The 21291-nt window shown below is 52.9% G+C and overlaps 1 protein-coding gene across 8 annotated transcripts; it reads left to right on the top strand.

Moving 5' to 3' along the window:
- The first annotated feature begins 1369 nt into the window (after positions 1-1369).
- DMTN (dematin actin binding protein) lies at positions 1370-15004 on the top strand. Of its 8 annotated transcripts, XM_043927198.1 has the most exons (15): positions 1370-1511; positions 1759-1833; positions 2571-2726; positions 3674-3718; positions 4057-4156; positions 4553-4609; positions 4850-5002; positions 5473-5597; positions 6496-6601; positions 12733-12797; positions 12955-13003; positions 13181-13188; positions 13373-13438; positions 13713-13793; positions 13919-15004. In XM_043927198.1, the coding sequence occupies exons 1-15, from the start codon at positions 1494-1496 to the stop codon at positions 14030-14032; spliced, it is 1218 nt and encodes a 405-aa protein (XP_043783133.1). In that variant the 5' UTR covers positions 1370-1493; the 3' UTR covers positions 14033-15004. The 8 variants fall into 8 exon arrangements, with proteins under 8 accessions (XP_043783133.1, XP_043783134.1, XP_043783135.1 ...); XM_043927199.1 differs by lacking the exon at positions 3674-3718; XM_043927200.1 differs by lacking the exon at positions 13373-13438.
- Positions 15005-21291: the final 6287 nt, after the last annotated feature.

Raw genomic sequence — 21291 nt, 5'->3', positions numbered from 1 at the left:
TTTACAGACGAGAATGTGAGTCACAGAGAGGGTAAGGAACTTGCCCAAGGTCACACAGCTTCTGAGCAGCCGAGTCTCCTCTCCCCAGGCACTCCAGGCCAGAGCCCACACTCTTAACCACCACGTGATTGCTGCCTGTTCCCTGTACCTCTGGTCGCCATCAGCTTTCTTCATTCTGTGGCTTACCGCCAGCAGCTGGAAGACAGTCCCACTGTCACCGTCACATTGGAAACTCAGCCAGGCATTAAATGAATGGTTATTATGTGTTCGGTCCAGGGGTGTGTGGGGAGGATGGGAGGATTGCTAATGAGTTACTGAGGAAGGAGACCTGGGCTGTGTCCCCAGGGGAGCTCCTAATCTTTACAGCAGACAGGACCCAGCTCCCCAGGATCCAGCCCGGAGGCCTTCCTGCTGAACAGGGGGCTCTGGCTTGCAGCAAAGTAGTAGCTCAGAGGGCAGCCTCAGCTCAGGCGTTCGAAGATGGTAGGGAACGAGGATGTGGCCTTGGTCCCCAGGGCGCTTTACTAAATGCCTGCTCGTGAGCGTGCCCGCTGGACAGGACAGGCACAGGGCACTGTGGCTCCCCTCCCTCCTCTGGGCATGGACCCTCCCCAGGGCAGAGAGGCCCCAGTCCTGACCCGCCTGCTTCCCACCAAGCTGCCTTTGCTCCGTCCTTCCCTCCTGCTGTAGCCACCTCACAGTATTACTAAGACCTTCTGTGTTAAAGCTTTCTGAGGAGGCAGGGGACTTCCCTGTCAGTCCAGGGAAAGTTAAGCCTCTGCGCTTCCACCGCCCCAGGGCATGGGTTCCATCCCCTGGTGGGGGAACTAAGATACTATATGCCATAATGTGGGGCAAAAAAATAAAAACAAAAAAACCACCACACCTTTCTGGGCTATGAGAGGGTGTGGTGCCTTGGACAGTAGGTTAAGCGGGAGAGGGGCAACGGCCCAAGAACAGAGCCAGGGAAAGGCCACGGCAAGGGAGTGAGAACCGGGGCCTGAACCTGACCACAGGCCGGCCGGGCAGGTGGGAGGAAGCAGGGATGTGGAGTCTGCGTTGGGAACGGCTGACCCCTGCCGTCATTTCCTTTCCAACCAGAGAACAATGGCTAAAAAACAAGTGCAGCCCGTCCGTTTTCCCGTCTCGCCGAGGGCCACAGGCAAGCTCGCTGTCCCCGCGGGCTGAGCAAATGAGAAAGCCGGAGCCCTGCTCCCCGGAGACACGCGGGGCCAGAGGGGCTGTCCTCGCCCGCGCCCTCGGAGATTGCCGGGTCAGCTGGCACGTTCTCCCTCCCCTTCCAGGCCCTGCACTAGGCCAGCAGCCTGGACAGTCACCGAGGGATGAGGGCGCCACAGCCTGGGGGAGCGCCCTCTCTGCTCTCGCGGCCCCGAGCGCGCAGCGCCCAGGAGCCGGACAGAGCCTGACGCCCGCGTCGTCTCCCCTCGCGCACGGGATCCCGAGAGTGATCCGACCGTCCACATCCTTGCTGCATGGAACGGCTGCAGAAGGTGCGCGGGGCTGCACCCACGCCGGGGCAGTGGGATGCTGGAGACAGAGGGGCACGCGGTTGGGGGCCCGGCTCCCTGCAGAGGGTCAGGTCCGGGAGTCGAGGGGGCCACCTGGTGGCTGCCCGTGGCACCGCACCCCGGGGCCCCGGAAGCCTAGGGAAGCCCTCCCCGACCCCTGCCCGCTTGCTCCAGCCCGGCCCTGGCACCCACGCACATTCCCACCCGCCTGCCTTCTCGCTCTCCCCAGCAACCACTTACCTCCCCTGGGAGCGTCAGCTCCTCCCGAGACTCCAGTGTTCCCGGCTCTCCCTCCGGCATCGTGGTGAGTACCCGTCGGCCACCAGAGTCCTCAGGCTGGGAGGAGGGAGGAGTCGGGGACAGGCAGCGTGCTGGGCAGCCTCACTCAGACGACGGTCCCGCCAGGGCTGGCAAGCAGAGAAAGCCCCAGATCCAGAGAAGATTCCGCGTCCCCATCCCGCTGGTCTGGTCCTGTCTCGGATCCAAAGTGCCAGCTGAAGGACTATCATTGTTTTAAGATCACTCTAGCACCACCGACTAAATGGACATGAGCTTGAGTAAACTCCGGGAGTTGGTGATGGACAGGGAGGCCTGTCGGGCTGCAGTCCATGGAGTCACAAACAGTCAGACGCGACTGAGTGACTGAACGGACTGAAAACCCCTCAGGGGCTGCCCTGGTGGCCCAGTCTGTAAAGAATTCGCCTGCAGTGCAGGACACCCAGGGTCGATTCCTGGGTTAGGAAGATCCCCTGGAGAAGGGAATGGCATCTCACTCCAGTATTCTTGCCTGGAGAATCCCACGGACAGAGGAGCCTGGCGGGCTTCAATCCATGGGGTCACAGAGAGTCAGACACAATTGAGTGACTAACACTTTCACTTTAAATCCTTAGAATGAAAACAATAGAAATGTTGACTTATAGGAGCTGATCTCTATCATGGCTGCCCATCTTCTTCCTAATAAATTGCAAATCGGGCTTGTAAGGTCAGTATTCTAGATGAGGCTTTTGGCTCCTCTGTTCCATGGGTACCATTTCCCTTCAGGCCAAGATGGACAATCAAGTGCTGGGCTATAAGGACTTGGCTGCCATCCCCAAGGACAAGGCCATCTTGGACATCGAGAGGCCTGACCTCATGATCTATGAGCCCCACTTTACCTATTCTCTGCTGGAACACGTGGAGCTGCCCAGAAGCCGGGAGGTAAAGGGTGGGAGGGTCCTCTTGGATGGGACTCGGGGCAAAGGCTCCCCCAGCCGCACTGGGTGGGGAACAGAATCCCTCTCACACTTTCCTTCCTGGAGGCCAGATGCCAAAACAAGAAAGAGAACCTGTGCACGGGAATCACCAGTCAGCTGGTGACTTGAGTGTTTGTACTGCAGAGCAGGCAGAGATGGATTGGCCTCCAGCTGGTTCCAGGTAGAGAGCAGGAGAGGCCTTGTTTGAGTGATAGCAGCAGAGTGGGGTCATGTAGGAATGGGGCATGAGTGGGCAGAAAGTGAGCAAATTTGTGGAAAGCATACAGAAGCCAGCAGATCAGAGGCTGACTTCAGCAACCTGAGCTCGGAGGCCGGAAGCCCTAGCTGAGTGTGACCTGTGTGATGGTGTGGTCTCAGTTTCCCCTCCTCCAAAATAGAAGTGATATCTTTGCCGGTCCACCTCACCAGGTAGTCAAATGCATGAGATAGCTTGGGACAGGTATTTTGTAAACTGTATCGGGGAAGGGGGTCGTGTCATGGCTGAGCGGAGAGAGAGGGCCAGGCTATGGGGAGACTTAAATGCCTGGTGAGGGGCCCCGACTCCATCCTGGTTACTGTGGGTCTTGTCCCTTCCCTTCGTTGCTCGGCTCTGGGATCAGGGCCAGAGCCACCTTCAGCTGGCCCTCAGAGCACACGGACACTGCTCCAGAATCCTCAGCTTCTTCCACTTCTTCGTGGGTCCCCTGGAAAGTTTCAGGACCCTCTTCAGGAAAGAGAGGGTGGAGGGCCAGCCCTGAGAGCTGGCAAGGACTGAGAGAGAAGAGATGGCCCAGAAATCAGCTGAGCAATTGCAGGATTGGGCACGGGGGAAGAAGTGGCCCACCTGGGGTCCTAGGGACGAGGGTTTAATCCCACCCCTGTGGCTCTGACCAGCCTCCTCTCCATTCACAGCGCTCGCTGTCACCCAAATCCACATCCCCCCCACCATCCCCAGAGGTGAGTCTGCCCCGAACCTGACACTGGTCTAGCCCTGCTCTGATGGGGCTAACCCCTGCCCCACACACATCCAGACTGGGCTCGGCAGAACCTAGGGGGTGATGGAATCAGTGGACCTTGTCCTGTCACTGGCCAGCTCTGGGTCCATCTGTGTCTGACCCAAGATCTCATTTAATTCTTTCTCCTGGATCAGGCACCATTAGTAGATCAAGTCCTTGGATAGCCCTCCTCTGCCCTGGGGTTGGGGGCGTGTGGGCTGCTGGGTGGGAGCACCAAGATAGTAGAAGGGGTTGGGTGGGGGACCTGGAGCTGCAGTGAACCAAACTTCTGCTCTGCAGGTATGGGCCGAGAGCCGGTCTCCTGGAACCCTCTCTCAGGCTTCAGCCCCCAGAACTGCTGGGACCCCCCGGACCAGCCTGCCCCATTTCCACCATCCTGGTAGGTCTACTGTCAGTGTGGCTACACCCTTGCCCTAAGACCTCTTTTTTCCTTCAGGAACCCAATTGCCTTACTCTCAGTCCCCTATGCTCTGGAGTATACGCACACCACCAGAACTAACGCTGGAACCCAGGCAGAGCTCCCAGACAGAGTGGACCTGTTGCATTTTCCCTCCCACCCAGACAGAAAAGTGTAAAACATCCCAATCCCTGAGGGAGGGACAGTTCTAGGATCTCCAGTTCTGTCTTGGCTCTTGGCAGGCCCCCGAGAACTTTCTACCTCCTCCCAATCCATGTCTCCATTCCCTTCTCTGATCCAGCCTTCCCGTCATCATCACTGTCATCCCTCCCCATCATCACCACCTCCTTCTCATCCACTGTTGCTCCCTCTCCACAGAGACCACTCGCCCAGATTCCAATATCTACAAGAAGCCCCCCATCTACAAGCAGAGAGGTGAGGGTTCCCCTGAGGGACCAGCACCCACTTTCCCGCCACCTGCTGGGAGGCTGCACTGTGGGTGGGAGGGCCATAGGAGCAGAGATGTTCTTGTGCTCTTCCTCATGTATTCCTGTTGTATCCACGATCTTACAGGTGTGAAGAGGGAGACGTGAGCGAGTGGGGAGCTGGGGTGGGGGGTGGCCTGCTGAGCGGGGTATGCCCGGGCTGACCTTGACCTTCCCCCGACCCCTGCAGAGCCCACGGGAGGCAGCCCTCAGAGCAAGCACCCCATTGAGGACCTCATCATCGAATCCTCCAAGTTCCCTGCAGCCCAGCCTCCCGACCCTAACCAGCCAGCCAAGATCGAAACGGACTACTGGCCGTGTCCCCCATCACTGGCTGTTGTGGGTAGGAGAGACTGCTGGAGAGGGGAGAGGGAGGCCCAGACACTGCCTGGTAGGCCAGGCTGAAGCCCCAGGAACCCACCCCCACCCCCTGCATGAACCCTCCAGGCTCCTGCTCCCCCATCCCCAGCATTCCCATCCCTCTTGGTGTAAATGACCCTGCTTGTTAGTCATTCATTCACTTTCTGTTTATTTCTTTCACTGCTTAATAGACATCTGTCAAATTTCTACTGTGTCCCAGGCTCTGTGATGAGAGCTCTGAAAAGAGAAAGAGAAATGAGATGAGGTCTTGGTCCCCAGTGACTTTTAAGTCTTGTGAGCATGTGTGGCCTACCCAGCTTCACTGCAAGACTAGAAAACATTGCTTTTATTTTAACGATTTGTAGTGTTCCCTTCAAGGTGCAGCCCTAGAGAGACGCGAGTTGAGTGCGTGGTTGATTGACTGATGTGCCTGCTTTTGCCTGTGTCCCCCAGAGACAGAATGGCGGAAGCGGAAGGCATCGAGGAGGGGGGCCGAGGAGGAGGAGGAGGACGACGACGACGACTCTGGGGAGGAGATGAAGGCACTCAGGGAGCGGCAGAGAGAGGAACTCAGTAAGGTAGCGTCTGGGGGCCCCCGGGGGCCCCCGCCCCCGCCCCCGCCCGCCTCCCTGTGTCGTCCTGGGCTTCCTTCCAACATGGCGGCTGGAGAGGAGCGAGGCGATCTCAGAACCCAAACCGGAAGCTCCCAGCCCTCTCAGAGCCTCGGAAGCCACAGGGCATCCTTCCGGTGTTTTCCATTCTGATCTGAGTGACTTCCTGTCTGAAGAGCATACTGGTCAGAACATGTGAGGAATTCCCCTTCTTTGCCAGGATGTCAGGCTATGCTTTGGAAGGGACATGGGGACTGCATGTCACCGTGGGGGCCGCCACCTATGATTCGGACCAAAAGCACAGGAAAGGGCGGCGTGGACAGTGCCAGGCTTCCGCAGCCACAGTAGTTCCTGGGGCGAGGAGAGAGCAGTGAGCGGACTGCTGGCCGCCAAGCAGAGAGAAGGGGTCCAGGGAGCCACAGAAAGGCCGCTGTTGGTGACATGGGCTTGTGCTCTGGGCACTGTGGCCTGGGGTGCAGAGGCCCCTGGGGCAGAGCTAACACCAAGCAGCTCTGCCTCCTTGCTCTCAAGCGTGACCAGACCCAATGTGGCAGAGCTTCCCACAAGAAGGACAAGCTCCACGGGCTCTGGGCTACCAGCCAGCCCTTCGGGAACTCTGTCCCCGCTCCTGCCTGTGCCACACCCAACTCCATACCTTTTGGAGATGAGAAACCAGTATCAGGACTTCCCTGGCAGTCCAGTGGTTAAGACTCCATGCTGCCAATGCAAGGAGCGCGGGTTTGATCCTTAGTCAGTGAACTAAGATCCCAGTTGCCATGCGATGCAGTCAAAAAATTAAAAACAAAAAAAGAAAGAAACAAGTACCGATGCTGCCTTGGATCCATCTTCCTTTCTCCTTCCCCAGGTTACTTCCAACTTGGGAAAGATGATCTTGAAAGAAGAGATGGAAAAGTCATTGCCTATCCGGAGGAAAACCCGCTCTCTGCCCGACCGGACACCCTTCCATACCTGTGAGTGTCACCGAGGGGGCTCAGAATCGCCTGGCTAGACCCTGAATCAAATACTCTGCTGAGTTTGTCACACGCCCAGCCCTGTGCCACTGTGGGTGTACAAGATGGAGAAGATTCTGGTGCTGGCTCAGGGTGCTCACACTCTCCTTAGGGCAAGAGCACCAGCGATGGAACAAAGTGAGATGACAAAAAGTGGCATCAGTTACAACAGAATTAGCTCATTTCATTTAATTCAACGAGCATTTATTGGGTGACTACCACATTGTTAGGGCTTCCCTGGTGGCTCAGAATGTAAAGAATCTGCTTGTAATACAGGAGACACAGGATATGCAGGTTCTATCCCGGGGTTGGGAAGATCCCCTGGAGAAAGGAATGGCAACCCACTCTAGTATTCTTGCCTGGGAAGTCCCATAGACAGAGGAACCTTATGGACTACAGTTCACGGGGTCACAAAGCATCGGACACGACTGAGTGAGCAACTCACACTTCACCATGTTCTTGATCCCCGGGGATATAAAGAGTAAAACACTACAGTGCTGCCTTCTGGTAGCTTCAGGGTATGGGGAGAAGTAACATGGAACTTGGGGTTTGAGCATAGCGTAGCAGGTGCTGGCAGATGAGAGCTACATTTGGAGTGCTTTGAGAGGATGCTGACAGGGCCTGGGTTCCAGAGTTGGAGTCTTGCAGAACGAGACACAGTGAGTGGGGGAGAATGGCAGTGACGATCCCAGGGATGGTGTGGGAGCAAAGGCCAGGAGCAGCAGACATCCAGCCAGCGGAAAGGGCCTCTGGAAGTCTGGAATTCCAGAGCACACAGCCTGTGGTAGAGTGGCCAGGGCTTTGGTGCCATAGTGCTCATCACCAGGGCTAGCCTGGTCTTCCTTCCAACATGGCGGCTGGAGGGGAGGGGGACAGATCTGAGAACCCCAAACTGGAAGCTTGAGGCCTCTCACTGCCTGGTCTTGGAAGCCATAGGGCGTCCTTCCAGTGCCTTCTTCTGGTCAGAGCAGCTCATCAGGCCCCCCAGACACAAGGGAGAGGAAAGAGATTCTGCTTCTTGATGACAGGAACCACCCAAGGGCACACAGGCTCAGAGATGATGTTGCAAACCATCTTTGGAGACAATCTGCCACCCTTTCCAGTTGTCTGGGTAAAGACTAAAGATATTCATAGGTCAGGGAAGAGGGAATGAGTTTGAGAATTATACAGACGCAGTCTGTATAGTAATAACCTCGAACTTGAAATTTTTCAGTTTTACGATGGTGCGAAAGCAATGTACCTTCAGGAGAAGCTAACTGTTCGTCCAGTTTCGAGTGTTGACCTTTCCCAGGCTAGTGATGTGCAGTGTGATGCTCTCTTGACTTTTTTTTTTTTGGCCACATTGTGCGGCAAAGGAGATCAAACCTGCACCCGCGTGCTCAGGAAGCCTGGAATCTCAGCCACTGGACCACCAGGGTAGTCCCACGGTGCTTTCCTGAGATGCTCCCAGTCAGCCACACCATCAGGACAGGAAACACCCCACACACGTAACAACCACTCTGTACCCAGACAGCTGTTCTGTTTCTCACTTTGAGTACAATATGCAGTAGACTGCATGAGAGGTTCAACACTTTATTGTCAAACAGACTTTGTGTTAGAGGATTTTGCACAGCAGTAGGCTCCTCTAAGGGGTCTGAGCACGTTTAAGGTTGACTGGGCTAAGCTCTGATGTTTGGTGGGTTCAGTGTATTAAATGTATTTTTTTAATGTTATTTATTTATTTATTTATTTTTTCAATTATTTTTATTAGTTGGAGGCTAATTACTTCATAACATTGCAGTGGGTTTTGTCATACATTGACATGAATCAGCTATGGAGTTACATGTATTCCCCATCCCGATCCCCCCTCCCACCTCCCTCCCCACCCGATTCCTCTGGGTCTTCCCAGTGCACCAGGCCCGAGCACTTGTCTCATGCATCCCACCTGGGCTGGTGATCTGTTTCACTATAGATAATATACATGCTGTTCTCTTGAAACATCCCACCCTCGCCTTCTCCCACAGAGTCCAAAAGTCTGTTCTGTATAATGTTATTTATTTTATTTTTGACTGTGATGGGTCTTCATTGCCATGCAGGCTTTCTCTAGTTGCAGTGAGCTTGGGCTAATAATCTACTTGTGGTGGAAGGGCCTCTCATTGCAGTGGCTTTTCTTATTGTGGAGCACAGGCTCTAGGGTGCATGGGCTTCAGTAGTTGTGGCACATGGGCTCAGTAGTTGAGGCTCACAGTCTCATGAGTTGTGGCCCATGAGCTCAGTTGCCCCGTAGCATGTGGGAATCTTCCCAGACCAGGGATTGAACCAGAGTACCTCTCATTGCAAAGTGTATTCCTAACCACTGGACCACCAGTGACCCCTGTTAAATGCATTTTGACTTACGATGGTTTATGGGCTCGTGACTCCATCATAAGCCAAGGAAGATCTGTAGAGGAGTTGGAATCAACAGGACTGAGTGGCTGATTGGATTTGGGCAGTGAGGCAGAGATGAGTGGGGGTTTGCCTTGGGTTCCGGGTAATGACAAACCTGGGGCAGGTGTCAGGGGAAGACACTGGTTTGGCATATGTTGGGTCTTAAGTTCTTGTAGATGGGATACTGAGTTTGACTGAGTTGGAAGCTTGAGGGGTGAGTCAGAGCTCAGGTAGAATCTTCAGCTTATATGTTGTAGTGGGACCATGAGAAAAAATCCTATTGTGCAGAGAGAGAGGAGAGAAGGACAAGATACCGAGGGCTTAACAAGGTTCACCAAGGACTTAAGGGCTTGAGGAGCACTTAACTATGGTCCCCTGGGAGCACTGGCTGGGAAGAAGTGGGGAAAAAGACCCAGTCTTAGGATGCAGGAGGCTGACCTTGAAAGGGTCTGGGGACTTGGACCTGGGAACAGGCCACATGAGAAATTGGGCAAAGAATCTGCCTGCAGTGTGGAAGACCCCGGTTTGATCCCTAGGTTGGGAAGATCCCCTGGAGAAGGAATGGCAGACCACTCCAGTATTCCTGCCTGGAGAATCCCCATGGACTGAGGAGCCTGGTGTGCTACAGTCCATGGGGTCGCAAAGAGCCAGACACGACTGAGTGACTTAGCCCACACTCACGCTGAGCTCAGGGTGAGGCTCGGTGAGAGTGGCGAAGGTTCAGAACAGTTCCTGCTGGGAATGGGGGCTGGGTCGAGGGTTAGGGTCTGTAGTGATGCTCATCCCCATGGGGTGGGCTTCCCTGATGGCTCAGAGCGCCACACAGGGTGGTGCTTCCCATAGCCTGTGGGCTGAAGGGGAGCGCAAGGTTGATACAGATTAAAGTTTTTTTGTTTGTTTGTGTTTTAAAAAGAGGAGTTTTTCCTTCATATTAAATGTTTAAAATATTTAATTTATTTATTTGGCTGTGCTGGGTTTTAGCAGCATCAGGCAGGAGCTTCGATTTTCATTGTGGCATGCAGGATCTTTAGTTGCAGCATGTGGGATCTAGTTCCCTGACCAGGGATCGAACTCGGATCATTTGGAGCATGAAGTCTTAGCCCCTGGGCCACCAGGGAAGTCCCAGGGTTAGAGTTTTGTAAGGCAGGTGCTGAGGAACTAAGTGACCAGATGAGCTGCTAAATGTGGATGGAAGTCTGAAAGTAAAAGTGTTAGTCGCTAAATTGTATCCGACTCTTTGGGACCCCATGCACTGTAGCCCACCAGGTTCCTCTATCCATGGGATTATCTAGGCAAGAATACTGGAGTGGGTTGCCATTCCCTTCTATAGGGGATCTTCCCAACCCAGGGATCAAACCTGGGTCTCCTGCATTGCAGGCAGAGTCTTTACCATCTGAGCCACCAGGGAAATTCAAAATACTCAAGGTTATATGCCCAGTCACAGGTTGAAGGTCAGGGGAAAGTGGGGGATACAGATGCTGGAGGCCCCATGAGACTGACCCGCAGATGTGCCAGGAATGTGGCTGATGGAAAACTTCAAACAAAGAAGGGCACTGTGACCCCAAAGTGGGATACCCAGGCTTCAGTGTCAGGGTGAAGCCTCTGTGGGCAACAGGACCCAGGAACTGACCATTGGAAGGGGTTGCCTGCTGTGGAGCAGAGGTGAAGGTCAGTGGGCTGGGGGACTCAAGGAACTGTGAAGGCTCATATATGGCTGGGCCATCCACCTGGTCATCGAAGCGATGTTTCAGCCGGATGATATTTCAGTGTGGGTGGGAAGAGTTATGGTAGCCCTTTTTAGAGAATATAGAATAAATAGTTAAGGCCTGAAGAATGAGGCAGAAAGAGAGAGATGCCCCGGAGGTTGGATTCAGCCCTCATGCTCCACCAGGATTAACTAGTCAGGCAAAATTAGCTCTTTAATGTGCATTTGGCCTTGCAGAGCTGAGTAGCGAAACGCCTGCCTCAGCATCATTGTTGGCATCTCTGAACTTGTATGGGACCAATGGTCATATGATAATAGTAGGTTACTAGCATAGCTGATCAGCCTTGACAATTGCAGAATTATGAACAAGCTTGTCATTCTGATTTAATGGTGACATTGAAAGTAATGGTCTCTTTCAAACATAAATAATCTATCTGGACGTAATTAGGAGTGAAAATCTTATAGTTGAAATTCTGCTAGTCCATTGAGGGAGAAGTGCATACTTATTATCACAAAAGTGAAGTACTTCAGTAATGAATGAAAGACTTCTCTGGTGGTCCCGTGACTAGGACTCCACACTCCCAATGTAGGGGCCCCAGGTTCAATTCCTGGTCAGGGAACTAGATCCTACAGGCCATAACTAAAGCCTGGCACAGCTAAATAAATAAATATTATTTAAAAATAATTAATGAGGATTGTGAAAACAGACAATTCTCTATATAAAAGTAAGAAGTATCAAGAGGAAAAAAACGAGGTTCCCCTAAATGCATTTTATTCTCACAAATTTCCAAATAACATATCTTATAAGAATGTTTGATGAAAACAATTATTCCTCACAATTTTGAGTCTATCCAGGCTAAACTTTCACGCACAAAGAAAATGCTGGTCAAAACAATTGCTATAGAATGCCAGCAAGGTCTAGTCTCTGGAGATGAAGGAATTTTGAGATTAGCCCAAACAAAGAAGCTTTCTAGCAAACCTGTTACTGAAAATCAATTTTCTTGAATTATAAGCTGTAGTTCTTGAAAGCTTAGTGGTATTGAAAGTGAAAGTGAAAGTTGCTCAGTCATGTCTGACTCTTTGCGACCCCATGGGCTGTAGCCTGCCAGGCTCCTCTGTCCATAGCATTTTCCAGGCAAGAATACTGGGGTGGGTAGCCATTCCCTTCTTTAGGGCATCTTCCCAACCCAGGGATCAAACCCAGGTCTCCCGCATTGCAGGTGGCTTCTTTACCATTTAAGCCACCAGGGAAGCCCTTAGTGATATTATTAGATGTCTAATTGCAAGTGACGTCTGCTCTGGGAATGTCAATTCTAAGCAACTGCAGTGCCATCTAGCAGCTGACAGTGCTGGGAAAATGACTGCTTCTGTTTTATGACATCAGGCATTTGAAATTTGATTACTAGCATTGCTAAACATAAAACTGTAATAATTCAATTCTTTTGACTTATTTTAGACTTACTTTTGTATCCGAGAGGTTCATTGTATGATGGTGAGCCTGATCACCTGGGGCTTCCCGGGTGGCGCTAGTGGTAAAGAACCTGTCTGCCAATGCAGGAGACGAGAGATGTGGGTTGATCCCTGAATTGGGAAGATCCCCTGGAGAAGGGAGTGGGAATCCATTCCAGTATTCTTGCCTGGAGAATCCCATGGACAGAGGAGCCTGGTGGGCTACAGTTCACACGGTCGCATAGAGTCAGACATGACTTAGCTCATCATCTGACTCTGAATTTGAACACTTGAGCCTTTGGCCTAAATGTCTATTTTGCGCACATCCGTTAAAGAGAGGGGAGGCATTAGGGACAGTTCAGAACTGCAGCATGATGTCACCTGCTGCAGGTAAGAGGCAAGAGCTGGAAACCGAAAGAGGCCCACTGGGTTCCCCCAAGTCCCCTCTCCATGGCCCTGCACCTGGTAGGGGAGGCCAAGGAATGACTCTCAGGCCAAAGGGACTGAATCAGGGCTTCCTGCTCTCTTCCAGCCTTGCACGCAGGAACGTCTAAATCTTCTTCCCTCCCCGCCTATGGCAGGACCACCCTGAGCCGGGTAAGGTCCCAGCACCGAATGCACAGATTGCTGGGGTAGAGTGGGCATGTGGGGCCCGTGAGGGACGGGGTACTCGGGCACGCGGGCAGCGGGCAGGGGTGAAGGGGAACGATGCAGTACACTCCCATCTCCTCTGATCCCTTTGTGTCCTGTCCAGCTCCAGTCTACAGACTTCACCCCATCTGGGAGCGAGGCTGAAAGCCCAGGTGAGAGACAGGGCTGACTTGATGCTGGGCAAGGGGCTTGATCCAGCCCCAGGGGCAGCCGGTGCGTGCGATGTGGGCAGGGTTCTGTGGCCGGAGGTGGGGAGGCTGAACTGGCTGGTTGGAGGCCTGCTGACCTCAGAGCCACCTCTGAACAATAATGACTCTTCTCTCCCGCAGGCCTGCAGGTGAGTGCCCTCCGGAGGGGAACATGTGGACCACGGAAGCCACGGATGGATGGGGAGACTGGCAGTGCTGGGGGAGGGGGTTGTGGGGCCACAGAGTCACCTGGTGAGGCCGCAAGAAGCACATAGAAAGGCTGGGGAGGTCTCCTTGCCGCACTGTGGCTCACTGCGGCTTTGGTCTCCCCAGAATGGAGAGGGCCAGAGGGGGAGGATGGACCGGGGGAACTCCCTGCCCTGTGTGCTGGAGCAGAAGGTGAGGGGCAGGGGCAGAGGCAGGGGGTGGCGGGCAGGGGACAGAACCGGCTCTAGCGGGGGAGGGCCAGCTGGGGGAGAAGCCAGAGGAGTGAATGCACTGACGGGTCCTCCGGGCTGACGTTGGGAGGGGCAGCACGGAAATTGAATGGCAAGGTGGCATGAGCCCCCAGAGCCCCTGCAGGCTGATAAGGGGGCCTGGGGAATGGCAGGGGTAAGGCCCACAGGCACCTCTAGGAGCCTAATACTGGCCCCCTCTCCTCCCCCACCCCCAGATCTATCCTTATGAAATGCTGGTGGTGACCAATAGGGGGCGAACCAAGTTGCCTCCAGGTGTGGATCGGATGAGGCTGGAGGTATGCAGGGACCATGGGCAGGGTGGGAGAGGGGCTTCCTGCAGGGGAGGACCACGTCCTGGTCACTCGGCCCAGGCCCACCTGTGCCCCCTCCCCCTAAACTGCCACCGTGTGTCCCCTCACAGAGGCACCTGTCAGCAGAAGATTTCTCTAGGGTCTTCTCCATGTCTCCTGAAGAGTTTGGCAAGCTGGCTCTGTGGAAGCGGAACGAACTCAAGAAAAAGGCCTCTCTCTTCTGATGGATGGCCCCCACCCGCTCCATGACTGACCCTCACCCCTGCTGCTTCAGGACCCTGGAGCTGGGGTCCCAAGACCCCAGAGCATCATCTCTTGGTGGGGGGAGGAGGGAGGTGGTGCAGGGTTGGGGTTGGCTCCATCACCCAAGTTGAGGGGGAGCAAGACCTCTGCTGTATTGGGGTTGTGGGGTGTGGACTTTCTTTCCCATGATGAGCTGGGACGGGGGAGGGGGGCCTCCTTCCCTCATCCCTGGTCCTCACAGTACAGGGCAAGCCCAGTGTGGACCCCAGCACACACAGAGTTAATGTTTGCATCCTCTTCCTGCCCCACCCCCACATGAATGTCCCCAGAAGAGAGTAATGAGAAATGAACACGGCACTTAGTGGTCAGGCCTGTCTGCTGGGTGGTGAGATCTCTTGGGCCTGGTAGGAGGTCCCATGAGGGTGGGGAGCAGCCAGGTAGGCAGAGAGCACCCCAGGACCCCGTGTGTACCCAAGCACTCCTCTGCAGCTCACCTGGGACAGGTTCCCCTGCACCTGGGCCTCCCGCCTCTCAGCTTTCAGCAGGGAGGCCACCTGGTCCTCCAGCTCGCGCCCTGCCCTGCCCTTGCGACCCCCAAGCTTCAAAGCCTCTTGCTCTAGTCCCATGGCTTCCCCAGAAGCCTGGGGCGTAGAGTGGAGATGTCGCCTATACAGACCCCCAGCCCACCATCAGCCTGCAGGCAGGGTTGGCTAGAATGCTGCCTTCTAGCATCCAGGTCTTGGGCGGAACCCATCTCCTTGGATGGGATCAGGAGCCAGGCTGAGTCCTGGCCACCGGTTCCGCCCATGCCCGTGTACCCCCCACCACGCTCTCTAAAGAATGTAATTTATTGGGGCACCCCCAGCTGCTTTCCTCACCTTATTCTCCACCCTACCCTAATCACGCTCCCAGCTTTTCTTCTCTCCAAATACACATGTGTATATAATTATATATATATTTTTGCCCGGGTCTGGGTTTTGTTCCTGCCCAGACCCTGAGATCCCTTTCTGCCGTGTGTGTGTGTGTGTGTGTGTGTGTGTGTGTGTATGTATGTATGTATGTGATCATGCTGGGGGAGGGGGACTCTGCTTGAAATTAAAAGGTTGCATTGGGGCCCCAAATCTCTTTGTTCTTTATGAGCTTCCAGATCGGGGTAGGAGAGACAAGTGATGCCAGGCTGAGAAAAGCCATGGAGCAAGGGTTCAAATGGGGGGAGGGGGGAGGCAGAGTTGGAGGAGGGAGAGAGATGGTGCACATACTACCCGCCCCCTCCTGCCCCAGGAAAGCCGGGGCAGGCTGGCAGTTCCTGTCTGCCTCCTCTCCTTCAGGGGCCGAGCGATGGTGGCATGGACAAGGGGACAGAAAGCCACACTCTGGAGGGTGATGTAGAACCAGCTGGGGAAAGAGGCTCTGTCCTCTACTGAAGCCTTAAGTGTAGCCTTTGGCAGTCAAGTTCATCAACAGTCAACATGGTTGTACCCTTCCGGGCCTGTGATACCCACAGTTTAATGGGGAGGCCAAACACCCAGGAAAGGTCAACAGTGTGTGAGTGGGCAGTGAGCTGATTGTCAAGGGTCAGGAGGGAAAAACTGGGGGGTGTTGTGTTTAGTTGTGTCCAACTCTTTACAGCCCCATGGACTGTAGCCCGCTAGGCTCTTCTGTCCATGGGATTCTGCAGGCAAGAATACTTGAGTGGGTTGCCATTTCCTCCTCCAGGGGATCTTCTTGGCCCAGGAACTGAACCCACAACTCCTTGCATCTCCTGCATTGGCAGGCGGATTCTTTACCACTAGCACCAGCTGGAAAGCTGGGTGAAGAAGTGATGGGTGAAATCTAGCAGGAACAAGGGTCAAGCCGAGGCTGAAGGAGCAGGGGTCACTTGGTTGACTTGGCAGGACTGCCCACAGCAACTGGGCAGGGAACAGGTCTGCTTGAGTGGGTGGAGGGGGTGAAGACTGCACTGGAAGATCAGAAAAAGGACTTTGGCTGTGGGTGCTGGTGGGGGTGGGCCCGGATCACCCAGCAGGATCAGAACCTGGGTTTGGGCACCTGAAGAGGTATGCAGTCTAGAGGACCAAGTGAGTTGGAGGAGGGCCCGTGTGTGAACCCAAGACTACCTGATACCTGATATCAACTCTCCTGCCCCCCTGAGTTTCTAGGCCCTTCAGCTGAAAAAAATCAAAGAGGATAACAGTCGCTCAAATGGGAATGATTACTTCTTTGTTTTAACTTTTATTTTGTAGAGTATTTATTTATATTTATTTCTTTTTAGCTGCACCATGTGGCATCAAGATCTTGGTTCCCAGACCAGGATGGCCAGGGATCAAACCCCAGCCCCCTGCATTGGGGATGTGGAGTTTTAATCACTAGACCACCAGGGAAGTCCCTGAGCGATTCCTTTAAATGGTAGGAGTTCTGTGACATCCAAAACGTTGTTTGATCCTCTTAACAAACTCGTGAGGTCAACAACACACACAGGTGGTTTTCATCCTTTTCCAGAATGAGAAAACTGTGGAACAGAGACATTTCACATGAAGTTTTAGCTAGAGACTACAAGCAACTAATGAATGCAGACTGGAGACACACATCCCAGTTTCTTCACCACTAAGCTGGGACTTTCCCAGTACAGACAGTTGTCTCTCCAGGGTCAGCAGGGAGAGGAATGGGTATTTAGTGAATGTCTGGAAGGCTTACCATGTGCTAGCATAATGGACAGGAGCTCCCAGGATGCTTTGCACCAAGGGGTGGGAGGAATGTTTGTTTGATCCCAGGGCACTCTGGGAAATGTTTACAGTAGGGGCTCAACTGGATTTGAGGTCCTAAAGGATTTGAAGTTCCCGAGGAATTTAGAGCAGCTCAAAGTGGAGCGTATGAGCTCAGACCCTCAGTCATGTCCAACTCTTTGCAACCCCATGGACTGTAGCCCGCCAGGCTCTTCTGTCCATGGGATTCTCCAGGCAAGAATACCGGAGTGTGGTGCCATGCCCTCCTCCAAGGGATCTTCCCAACCCAGGGATTGAACCCAAGTCTCTTACACCTCTGCTTTGGCAGGCTGATTCTTTACCACCAGCACCACCTGGGAAGCCCTCAAAATAGGGATCTATCCTAAAATAAAACCTTGGTGATTATATAGTCCAGTGGTTTCCAAACCTTTTTAGTAGCTAGTCTTTTTTTTTCTTTAATTAGATCTTACTATTAGTAATTAGGATACATTTATAAGTGAATTTTATAGTCAATTATTATGAAATCAATCAATGAGAAAAAGGAAGCTATTTGATGGGTGTAAAATTTTTAAGCCAGGGATTATACATGACCAATGCCCTTTCGACCTAAATTACTCTTGTTTTTGGTTGCAAAGTATCAACAAAATCCTGATTCTCATAGATTCAGATAAGGAGCTCAGTCATGTCCAATTCGTTTGTGACCCTGTGGACTATAGCCTGCCAGCTTCCTCTGTCCATGGGATTTCCCAGGCAAGAATACTGGAGTGGGTTGCCATTTCCTTCTCCAGTTTACATAGATAAGTAGTTACAAAATTTCGGTGGTTTAAAAATGCATACAAGAGACTTCCCTGGTGGTCCAGTGGTTAAGAACCTGCCTTGCAATACAGGGGACTCCTAGTTGGGGAACTAAGATCACACATGCCCCGGGTGACTAAGCCTGTGTACCCCAGTGAAAGATCCTGCGTGACACAAGGAATATCCATCATGCTACAACCAAGACCCAACGCAGTGAAATAAATACCTATTTTAAAATAATGAGCACACACAAATGTGAACAGCCACATTCCTAGTGTTGAGAGATAGCCGCTAAGTCCCGTCTCTTTGAATCTGGGCTTAGTGACTTGCTCTTTCAAGCTGTTTCTTCTGCAACAGCCTTCTACCTTCATTTACATCTACAGGAGGGGAGGTTTATTCAAACCTCTTCTCAGTGAGGTAAACTGGCAGCAGAATTTAGCTGCATCAGTAGGCTCTAGCACATACACAAGTGTGTCCACTGACTTTTATTAGGGCTTTTAAAATAAAATTTTTAAAGTTAAGCCAATTAAAATATTATGAAGTTCTTATACACTTCCCCTGTATCCTACATTTCCTTGAAATATCTTGAAGGAAAAAAAAGTGGATTTAATCTATCCAGCCTGCTTCCTTTACCTACGAGGAAGGAGACCCAGAGAACAGTGTTGGTCTACACTCTAGATTGCTTCTGTTTTAATTTTTTTTTTAATTCACTTATTTTGGTGGGATCCAAATACTAGCTCAGCCCAGGCTTGGCCAAACTCTAGCCTCTGCCTTGCAGTGCAGGCTTTTCTCTAGTTGTGACGAGGGGAGGCTATTCTAGTTACAATGTGCGGGCTTCTCGCTCCGGTGGCTTCTCTGGTAGCTGCAGAGCTCAGGTTCTGGGGTGCACGGGCTGCAGCAGTATCATTCCCGGGCTCTGGAGCTCAGGTTCTGGGGTGCACGGCTGTGGCAGGATCGTTCCCGGGCTCCAGAGCACAGGCTCGGTAGTCATGGTGCACAGTCTTAGTTACTCTGACATACGTGGTATCTTCCTGGACCAGGGATCGAACCCTGGCCCGAAAATGCTAAAGATGATCTTATTTGCAAAGCAGAAATAGAGACACAGAGAACAAATGTATGGATACCAAGGGGGGAAAATGGGGGTGGATGAATTGGGAGGTTGTGACGACATCTATACAATACTATGTATGGAACAGATGACTAGTGAGAACCTACTGTATTTAGCACATAGAACTCTACTCAGTGCTCGCTGGGGACCTAAATGGGAAGGAATTCCAAAAAAGGACACTCCAAAAATGTCTCATGTGTTGTTGTGTTCTTCAGTCGCCAAGTTGTGTCCAACTCTTCCGTGACCCCAAGGACTGCAACACGCCAGGCTTCCCTGTCCCTCACCATCTCCCAGAGTTTGCCCAAGTTCATGTCCATTGAATTGGTGATGCCATTCAACCATCTCATTCTCTCATGCATTGGGAGGCGGATTCTTTACCAATGAGCCACTAGGGAAGCCCTAGATTGCTTCTTAATACACAATACAGGCTTGTTTCTTGTCTTTGTTCTTATATTTTATACTTTTTAGCTTAAAAAGCCTCCTCTCATTTCCCATAGGCTTCTCACCAGGGACCAATTGTAGGTGAACTGTTTGAAACATCTATTTTCCCCAAGCAGCTGCCGGAGAACTGAGACCCAAATACTAGTGCATCCTGGGCTCAGCAGAACCTCAGCCTCCCCCTGACTTAGTCTGGACTTCAGGCTCCACTCCACAGCACACAGCCACCTCTGGGCAGGTGCCGCCTCTGGGGCCTCAGTCCCACTGGTGAATGGGGCCCCCAGGGCAGGGCTGGAACAGTGAAGCCCCAGAACCCCACAGCTCCAGGTCCTCAGATCTGTGATGCGGGCTACCCAATTCCTTCACAGAACCCCTGGTGCCTTACCCTCTCATCAGATGGTGTCAGGGGTCAGCAGGAATACATTTTGAACAGACATCAGCCCTGTAGTCGTGAAGAATATCTTTCCATTCTGGGGAGGTGGAGGGGTGAGGTGGGGAATGGGCTTTGACCTGGCAGAGCTGGCTGCTAGAAAGCTTCCTTCTTAAGGGCCCAGCTTTGGACATTATGGGAAAGTCTGCTCCTGTTGAAGGTTCTGCCTGTGTGACTCTGGGGTGTACTCTTCCAGTGTGGCCCCGACACGGGAGACCCACCATCTGTATCTTCCCTTGCTGTGTCTACAAGGGCAAAATGGGGCCAGTGTGACTTCCTTGGCAGGAACTATGGATCAGCACTGTAGCCACTTAAAGTAACAAGCAACAATGAAATTAATTTTTATAATATACTTTGGTTAACTCAATTTACCTAACTGATTGCATTTGAACTTGCAATCAACCTAAAACATCATTGTGTGTGTATGTACCAAGTCACTTCAGTTGTGTCCGAATTTTTGCGACCCTATGAACTAACTGTAGCCCTCCAGGCTCCTCTGTCCATGGGATTCTCCAGGCAAGAATACTGGAGTTGGGTTGCCATGCCCTCCTCCAGGGGATCTTCCCCACTCAGGGATAGAACCTGTGCCTCGTATGTCTCCTATATTGGCAAGCAGGTTCTTTACCACTAGTACCACCCGGGACGCCCAAGATATCCCGTGACAATTTATTTTTTAATTTTTAAAAATATTTATTTATTTATTTATGGCTGCACGAAATCTTCAATGCGGAGAGCGCTTTTCTCCAGTTGCAGCAAGCACGGGCAACTCTGTAGTTGCAGTGTGAGGGCTTCTCATTGCAGCGGCTTCGGTGTTGCAGAGCGCCAGCTCCAGGACATGCAGCCTTCAGTAGTTGCGGCAGGTGGCCTCAGTAGCTGTGGCTCCCGGGCTCTGGAGCACAGGCTCAGTAGCCGTGGCACATGGGCTTAGTTGCTCTGCGGCATGTGGGATCTTCCCAGACCAGGCATCAAAGCCATGTCTCCCGCATTGGCAGGCGGATTCTTTGCCCTGAGCCACCAGGGAAGCCCCATTAGTGACTATTTTACAGTCTTTCCTTTGTCTGCCATGTCTTCAGCATGTGTGAGTTAGGAGTGACATTTTTCAGCTCCATAGCCACAAGTGGCCAGCAGCTACTATGCTGGCCGGGGATGGGGGAAGGAGTCACACCAGCCTGGTTCTGCCCTTCTGGACGCACCAGGAGAAGAAGCAGAGTGTCTAACCTGGGGAAGGGGATAACACACTGAGAAAATCAAGGCCGAAGCCTCAACCAAGCAGGGCTTCCTGGAATGTCCAAAGTTGGGCCCTTTGGCAGGGTGCTTTCTAGCAGCCAGTTCTGCCAGTTCAAAGCCCATTCCCCATCTCCCCCACCCCCAGGAATGGAAAGAGATTCTTCGTGATCACAAGGCAGTCAGCCGTTCAAAATGTATGTCTGCTGATCCCTGACATCGTTACGATGGGGCGGCGGGAGGTGGGGCGGTGGTGGTTAGGCATAACGGGATCCCACGAGGGAAGTCTAGAGACTTCCAGACCCACGGACCTTCTCATCCCTCATGGGAAAAACGTGCTTGGTCCCACTCGCCCTTCTCTAAGGGTCGTTGGCTCGCTGCCTCCTGGCTTCCTCAGGGGCCCCGGCGGACTTGACCTTGTCTCTGCTGCCGCGGCGGGCGTCGGGCACCCCCAGCCTCGGGGCCCCTCCTCGCTGCCCGGCCGGGCCACGTCGGCAGCAGGCCTCCTCTGCGACCCCGCGC

Source organism: Cervus elaphus, chromosome 16 (assembly GCF_910594005.1).
Source record: "Cervus elaphus chromosome 16, mCerEla1.1, whole genome shotgun sequence".
In the NCBI taxonomy this organism is placed as follows: Eukaryota; Metazoa; Chordata; class Mammalia; order Artiodactyla; family Cervidae; genus Cervus; species Cervus elaphus.
This window is presented reverse-complemented; position numbering and strand designations above follow the sequence as displayed.

What these genes read in the sequence shown, in the direction of transcription:
- DMTN (XM_043927198.1), top strand. An exon ending in CCCCCCCACCATCCCCAGAG is followed by an intron (nt 3,719 to 4,056) that starts GTGAGTCTGCCC and finishes TCTGCTCTGCAG; the next exon opens with GTATGGGCCGAGAGCCGGTC. An exon ending in CCGGACACCCTTCCATACCT is followed by an intron (nt 6,602 to 12,732) that starts GTGAGTGTCACC and finishes GCTCTCTTCCAG; the next exon opens with CCTTGCACGCAGGAACGTCT.